Source organism: Rhincodon typus, chromosome 26 (genome assembly GCF_021869965.1).
Source record: "Rhincodon typus isolate 14 chromosome 26, sRhiTyp1.1, whole genome shotgun sequence".
Classification (NCBI taxonomy): Eukaryota; Metazoa; Chordata; class Chondrichthyes; order Orectolobiformes; family Rhincodontidae; genus Rhincodon; species Rhincodon typus.
The window spans coordinates 30,302,675-30,311,218 of NC_063357.1; the positions used below are offsets into that span (position 1 = coordinate 30,302,675).

Here is an 8,544-nt window from a genome sequence, read left to right on the forward strand (position 1 = left end):
AGGGTCCAGACCCGAAACGTCAGCTTTCCTGCTCCTCTGATGCTGCCTGGCCTGCTGTGTTCATCCAGCTCAACACCTGGTTATCTCATGTAACACAATAAGATACTTCCAGAGTGAAAATGTTAAATTATTGAACATGTATGGCTGATCTAACCTGGTCTGCCCATTGCAATGGGGAAAGTATGGTCCTAAAGTCATGGTGCTGCGGTCACTGTGCCGTTCCTGATCCTGGAGCTCCTCTGTTTCAGAAGGGAGCCCGAGCACTGTATTCAAGTTAAGGCCTGATAATGAATATGGGACTCCTGTTGCAGAGGGATACCCTCACCTCTCTTTTCCTTCCTGATAGCACTGTAAATGTACCTACACAAGTTTGACCGATTGCAATTCAAGAAGGTGGCTCACCATCACCTTTTCGAGGGCAATTATGAAGTGCAGCAAATGCTAGCAATGTTCACCTTCTATAAAAGAAGAACCCTACGAAAAGAAATCCCTTGCTCTGGATGTGCCCTTTCCTGGCAGCAATGTAATGAGACCAGTCACATGGCATTCCTCAGCCTGCTTCCTGCAGGGATGGTTAAGCATTCTGTCTGTTGGCCAATGCCTCCAGCCCAGAGTCAGTGTCTAGTTCATATCGTTGGGAGACACAGCTAGGAAAAAGTTTTATCCAGAAGGTTTTGTTTTCAAGAATCATGCGGAATCATCAGTCATCAACACACAACAGGATGTTGTTTGGAGTTATTGTCTAACTATGTAGGTATCAGCTTATGGTAGCTCGCTCTCACGGAATCGGTACAGTGCTGAAGGAAGTTATTCGGCCCAGCATGCCTGCGCCAGTTTTATTACCTAGTACCAATCTTCTGCTTTTCGCCCCACACCCTTACACACTATTTTCATCAAAATAGCCATCCAATGCCCCTCCTGAATGCTTCAATTGAACCTGCCTCCCCCACATTTCCAGGCAGTGTATTCCATACCCTAACTACATCCATGTGAGAAAGTTTCTTTTTCTCGTATTGTCTTCGCTTCATTTGCACATCACTTTATATCTATGCCCTCACGTTCTTGTCCTTTTTACAAATGGGAACAGCTTCTCCCTAACTACTCTAACATGCTCATGGCTCTGAAGCTCCCTATTAAATCTCCTCTCAGCCACCTTCTCTTCTATACATTTCTCTCTGCAAACACTCAGTAGGTGAGGCAGTACCTGTGTAGTGAAGGTGGTAGAGAAAGGGAGATCGTGTTGTAATGATGCCATTAGACTAGTAATCCAGAGGCTCATGCTATTGCTCTGGGAGTCTGGATTCAAATCCCTTTATAGCACCATGTGGAATTTGATTTCAATTAATAAACCTGGAATTGAAAAGCCAGTCATTTAAAAACAAATCAACTATGAAACTATCATTAAATCCATCTAGTTCATCAGTGTCCTCTAGGAAGCAAATCTGCCATCCTTAAGTGGAATTGGCCCTCATGTGACACAAGACCTGTGGGAATGTTGTTTGAGTCCTAACTACTCTCTGATATGGCCTAGCAAGCCATTCTGTTCAAACACAACTAGTGCTGGGCAACAAGTGTTGACAGTGAAGCCCACAACCCAGGAAAGAGTTTTCTAGAAAAACATTTTAGATTGATGATCTTTGTTCAGAAAAGGAAAATCTCACAGAAGACTGTCAGAAAGAGAGAAAAATACGGTGGAGACTACATTAAAAGTTACTTAGAAAATAACCAGCTGCTTCACTATTGTATGATACATAAATTGCCCGAGTGGAATGTAGCTCTGGTGGCCTGTGACTAGGTCAAGGACAGGAGAGAAGTAAAAATGATGCGAAAGAAAAGGAGACAACGATGGTATCCATCCTTACACTGAACACAATGAATCCTGGTTAAATTTTCAAATTGAATCTATTCCTTCGAGTGCAAGAAATGCAAGCGTACATCATTGGGGTCAGTAAATATCTTCCCCTATCACCTTCTCTGTTGTTCAGCTTCGATAGTTCGTCTGCAGTCCTGTCCATCTGCCAACAACAATTTCAGTCTTGATCTGAAAAAGTGAGGTGCTTAACAATCAAACTTCCCTTTGTCCTTCAGATTCTGGTGGGAAAATGGAGGAATCTTTTCCGGTAGCCAACGTCAGGCTCTTCAAACAATCTCCATGTCCAGGATAATCTGTGATAACACAGGGATTCAGTTTCTTCCTCGGAATGTCTTTAAATTCCAACAATACCCAGAAGGATATGTACACTGCAGCGAGATCCCAAAGGTCAACCTGAGTGCCTGGAAGGAGGATACACAAGGTATGGGATAACAGGACTGGGCCCAGTCTTTAGAAAGCTGGCATTATCATTCAGTTATGTTTGAGGATGAAATAATCAAAATCTGCTGGTGTAATGAATGGGCAAAAGGAATATTAGAACTTGGATTCTGAACTCCATGAAACATTCTCTCTTTTTTATTGATTATATGATTGATACAATGTTTTATTCAAAAGTGTTTATTTCTTCTGCAACATTTTCTTTCTGCTCTAGTGACTTGGAGAAAACAAAGGTTTAAGGTCAAAGTCTTTAGCAGCAGGAAATTTTAGACTTATTAAAACAGACCAGCTTACCTAACTGCTGTATGTGTTGTGCTGCAAACCAGTACCAGCTTCGAATCATTTGTTGCCATCTTCCTCTTTTCTTGATTGAGTCTAAGGGCTGATTTGGTTTAAGGCGATGTGTCTTAATGAAAAGAGGCTTTTTTTAAAAACCAGATGTGGTTTATTTCATCACATCAATCTGGTACCATCAAGCTAGTAAGTTAGACATTGCCACAAAGTCTATGAGGACACCTAGGATAACATGTCAGCCCTTTTCAAGATTCTAAACTGGTTCTGCCTTTCTGGCCCAAAGCTTTATGACCTCATCACATTGAGTGGAGCTTAGTGCAGTCCACAAAATTAACAATTTCAGAAACATTACCTAATACATTATCCACCTCCTAGTCCAAACAGTCATTATCTCATCCTTTACCATCATCATTATGTTTCCTTTTTCCACAGCATCACCACAGACTGTTTGTCCCTTTACTGATTTTTTTATTTGTATCTTTAGGGTTTTTGTATCTTACAAACCAAATACATTTTGTTACTCTCCAGTGCTAAGGTTGTTCTTCCCCTCTCAGGATTTCTCTCTGATTCGTTCCACTTATTGCTTTTCGCATAATCTGAAAGGCTTTCTCCAAAATCAGATCTTCTTTGGACTGTAATAAATCTGACAGACACTCTTCAGGAATTACAACAGCAATTCTTTCTTATAAATTTAGAATTCAAAGTTGAACTCATAGTCATATTTCTCCATCAATCTGTAGAGGTGATTTTTGAAATAATCTATGGATTGTCCTGGATGCTAAACACTTCTTCTGTAAACACTTTCTCTTTTCAGAATGTTGCTTGTTCTAAGATTAAAGGAATTGTCAAAAGCTTGCAGAACTTTAAGAATATCTTTGTCTTCATGCATGCCTCCGTGAGTTGTAATTGTCATCATTTAAAGCCCTATTTGAGTACAACAGTGTGTTTACTTGCTCAGCTTCTGATGTAGTATCTAGTTTGAAAGAAATTTTATGTCTCAAGCACTCTTTTCTTATTATTCCAAGATGTCCAATTCTTGTTCTATTTGGCCAATCTCCGAAATTAAATCCTGGCAATATGATTTCTGCAACAATTTTGTCTTCTAAATCTAAAGACTTTCCATCTTCAGTTTATCAATGTGGCTTTAAAGCATTTGAATTCTGTATTATAGCAATCCAGCTTCTCAGTACTACTATATTGGAGGGACTTCCCACCTTTTGTGATCAGTGAGGTGATGGTCTAGTGGTGTTATCACTAGATGGATTCACCAAATGATCTCAGTAATGTTCTGAGTACCCTGGTTCAAATCCTGCCATGGTAGATGGAATTTGAAAAAATCTGGGATTAATGGTTTAATAATAACCAAAAAACTTTAAACTGCTCTCTGGTCCATTAGGGATGGACAATAAATGCTGGCTTAGCAAGAAACACCTGTGTCAAATGAATGAATTTTTAAAATATAGGGCCCTTGTCTTTGTGGCTAGAATAAAGAATTCCCACTGTTTTGTGAACAAAATAGACAACTCCTACTTTACACGGCCTGAGAAACCATTCCCATCCTCTCTAATGGCTTTAATGAATTCCACCTCCTGCAGTTCCCGTAGACCAATTCACTTAATAGTTTCCATAGATCATTCAGCTATCGGTGGCACTTTTACTAATTTTTAATCAATTGCCTTATAGTTTTAATTGATTCCCATCCTATTTAATGGCGTTCCTGAATGAATACCCCTGTTTGCGGCCTTAACATTCTTTTTCTTCTTTTATTATGATTTGAGTTATGGATCTCTCACTCTTAATATAGCCCAATAGTCTACTTATTTTGTTCTTCCATTAAACCCAGTCAACATGGGCTTCGAAATCATTCCTTTATTGCTTTGGTTCTGGTTTGTGATGTACCCTGTGTGTTGACATGTTTTAAAATTACTTCTTTGTCCCTTGATTTCCCTTATTACCCATTTGCTATGATAACAATGCTGGCTCTGAGCTCCACTTGCTGCTCGCTTTCTAAGCCTGTGAGTGCACAATTCTTTATTTTTAGATTTTTTCCTTTATCCAGAAGGGTTTTCGACTTTACTCTCGCAGCTTGCCATGTCCATTCGCACTCTCAGGGCCACTCCTACATCTCATCGATACCTGATGCAATCTGTAATGGCCAAATATGGCTAACATTCCAGCTCCACGTATCTTTAAGCACACAACTGTTTCCATTCTTCTCTTACCAGGTCTGAAATGCTTTTGGCAGTGATCATTGACTCTTTTTGAAGGATATTCTTCTGAAGGCTTCTGGATTGTTTAGCTTTTATTTGATGACTGTCATGAGTCACTCTCTTAAAGCTGTGTCTGGAAATTTCTTCTGAGTTCGCTAGTATTTGCATTGCTGTCTACCATCTGTGTGTTTCAGCTACGTCAAGTTCAATTCCATATTGCTGCTCATCATGTTGTATGAACTAATTGGACTCTTAGTCACTATAAGTTAGATTTGCTGTCACACCCTTTTATGTTGGAGTCCACAGGGCTTACTTTGGTGTGGTTGTCTAATGAGAGGAAGCTCCTGTATCAACAAGATGTGGTTGATTCATGATAACAACCAGGGTCACCTTACATTAATATGACAGAAATCATTCCTAAGACCATGAAGAGGTCTAGATGCTGGATCTACATCCTTCAAGATCAAGAGATGTTTTCCTCACCCAAGTCCTTTTGACATCATTATGTTGAGTGAAGCTTACTGCAGTCCTCCTCATTAACCTTTTCAGAACCAAACAGCTTATAGAATGGAAAAAAACTAAAAGAACTGTGGACGCTGCAACTCAAACAAAAATGGCTGGGAAGTCTCAACAGGTCCGGCAGCACCCGTGGAGAGAAATCAGAGTTAACCTTTCAGATTCAGTAACCCTTCATAAAGGGAGAATAGAATAGAACAGGTCCAGGTTACCTTTTTCCTCTCTCCTAATTAATGTCTGTTTGTTCCCTCTACAGTGACCCCCTGTGGCTCTGTTCCTGTTGTTAAGCATGCCCATTTCTCGATCTGTCAGCCTTCGGTCAGGTATTCCTGTGAGTCTGGATTCAAGCTGAAGGGAGGGGATACGATAACCTGTCTGAGTAATGGACAGTGGAACCAAGAACCACCTGGCTGTATAGGTAAGAGCCAAATTCCAGTGGATCGCACTAGGACTGCCAATGGTTGGCATCGGATGTAAAAGGTTAAATCTAAACAGAGAAACAGAAATTGCCACCTCCGTCATCTGAGCATTGATCTGTAATAAGAGGTCACCTTTCAAATCCTCCACCCATCCCCCACACCCGCATTCCCACCATTATCTCAGGCTACCCCTCTCTTTCTGTAAATTTTCGCATTCATTCCAAATGATGGAAACAGCATTGTTAAATAAATCTTTAATGTTATGACATGCAAATAAAAATGATGATCTTGTCTTGCAATTCTTTTAGATCTCCAGTCAACTGGACATCAAAATGTTCAAATTAAAATATTACAAGGAGGTGAAGGTGGATGTGGACCAGAAGGGCATGAGGGAAAATGCATTCAATCTGCATCAAAAAATGACTTGGAAAACGTTCAGCTCAATGAAAACAGTCTGAAACTAAAAAATGCAATTCTATCTGAAAAGAAGAAAAATGTCTAGAGAGGTTACAAAGGTCAAACAGGAATATTTACTTGTCAAATACCTGGGTGTATCAATTTACATAATACTGTGGAGTGAGCAGAAGCATAATTTTGTAACTATAAAATAAAATTGGGCTACATTGAGTGTCTTGGGGCAGGATGCCAAATATGGGAGAAATACTTTATTGGGAAATATCACCCTTCAGCTAAATTCAGTTTGAACTTGAGAGAGGTTCCTTTAACCTATTACAGATTATTTTTTCAGCCTGCTTACTTTACAGTTTAATTACTTTGCTTTCTTTCCAGACTTATATAATGATCTTTACAAGTACATTGTTAGCATGATCTGCCTCAGAGTTTCCTTAGTGACCTGAGCTGGGTAATCAGGAGTCACTTCTCAGGTCTTTACAATAAATAAGCTGATTTCCATTCTCCTGATGTGCAGAACAAATCAATCCTCAGGTCTGATCTTGGGATCCGGCTTAGTTTTAGATTCCCAATATTATTTCAGGGCTCCCCAGAGTGATTCAGCCAAAGAGTTGAGATGTTACCAATAAATCTGTGAGTTACATTTTCACGATTGACATTTCTACCTGTAGCACATTTCAGACATGAGCAATGTAGCAAAAATCTGTTGTAGGTAATGAAGACCATTGCATGGCAGTGGGAATATCTAATTATGGACTTCCATGAGACGGTCTGGTTAGCTTAGATGGCTAGTCTCTGATGTAGAACTGACAGCAACACTGTAGGTTCAATTCCCACACTGACTGAGGTTAGTGTGAAGGACTCCCCTTCTCAGCCTTTTCTCCCACCTGAGCTGTGGTGAACCATGAATGAAACCACCTAGTTGTCTTGCTCTGCAGATCTGGTAATACTGTGGTGACTCTACTTTCCATAAGATTGAATATCTATGTTCATTTAAGGACACAATGGTTGGTATCTTTCACAGTCACATCTAGTTTCAATCATGGATATTTTTAACCAATCTGTACATTCATGTTATGATGCATCTTGAGAGCAGGTGAGACTCGCCTTCTCATCTACATGGTAATCCAAAACCACTGCATCACAACAGGCCTCAAACCATCTCATAATTTGAGATTCCTATCCATGACTGTAAAGGCTAGGACCTAATTTCACCATTTGGACACACCACTATGTATCAAATAAAGCTTGAAGTTATAGTTATTTTTAATTAACCTCTTCTGTCATGTGATGACACACTTCTGGAGCAGATGGGAATTGAATCCTGGCTTTCTGACCCAGAGGCAGGGACACTTTCACTGATTGGGAGCAAAACTGAATCTCGTGGATTTTATACGCAACTACTGTTTAACATTGGGAAGATAAAAGTTCAGAGGTTGTCTGATTAAACAAACAAAACGTTCTGCTTGTCAGAAGTTGGTTGGTTGACCTCCTGTGATAGCTCTTGGCCAATGAGAATTCTCCTTCATGCCCACCAACAATATAAAGACGGTATTTATTTGAAAGGACTAAGGTGAGATTTACAATCTGACAGATACTTTATCAGCTTAATGATGAGTTCACAATCCAGACCATTGAATGCAGCTCCAGCCCCTCACTCACTAACTCCCCACTGACAGTTCTTCCCCTTCACAGTATGAGAATTATTGACTGTAGGAATGTTGTTGTTGATTTCTTCAATGATGATCTTTCTAACTCCAATGATTGATCTATTTTGTCCATGTAAAGTTAGTTTGCATGCTTCTGCTATGATCACTTGTTCTTAATTGGGTTCAGTTATTAATGTGTGCATAAAATTTAATAAACTAAATGACAAAATGTCTAATCATGTAATGAATCATTTCTGAATTTGCTGGACGCAATGCAAGACAAATTGCTAAGCTTGTCCTTTCAAAATGTTTATTTCAATTAAAGCTCAAGCATATGAAATGTGAGATCGCAATTGCATGGGACTTACAATAAGTTCACATAAATACTGGCTGCACAACTCCGTGTTGCTCATTCTCTGTTGCCACTGTTCTGCCTGGTTGGCAGTATCTATCACATTCCGTCTTTGTCTGTTCCAGTTGTGCAGCGCACAGTGCACAAGGATTATACAACACACTCTGTCCAGGGTGTAATATACAACTACTCCCAGGCTGACCCAAGTGCCAGAACCACATCTTCGGCAGGCCTGTCATCTCCTCCAATATGGCCTCAGTAATAGAATGGGATGCTTTGTAGCTGCACTCCAGCTCAATCAGGGATTGTGTTGAGGAATTGGGTTCAATTATTAATGTGTGTATAAAATTTAATAAACAAAATGAGAAAATGTTGAATCATA

At 39.8% G+C, this 8,544-nt stretch overlaps 1 protein-coding gene across 1 annotated transcript in view; it reads left to right on the plus strand.

The window, feature by feature from the left end:
• Nucleotides 1-8,029, plus strand: part of LOC109926723 (eosinophil peroxidase-like) — a 93,352-nt gene extending 85,323 nt beyond the window's left edge. Inside the window, exons 13-15 of the mRNA XM_048612473.1 lie at nucleotides 2,089-2,294; nucleotides 5,588-5,749; nucleotides 6,059-8,029. Coding sequence (XP_048468430.1) covers nucleotides 2,089-2,294; nucleotides 5,588-5,749; nucleotides 6,059-6,252 — 562 coding nt within the window. The 3' untranslated portion in view covers nucleotides 6,253-8,029. The remainder of the gene's footprint in view (nucleotides 1-2,088; nucleotides 2,295-5,587; nucleotides 5,750-6,058) is intronic.
• The last annotated feature ends 515 nt before the right edge of the window (nucleotides 8,030-8,544 follow it).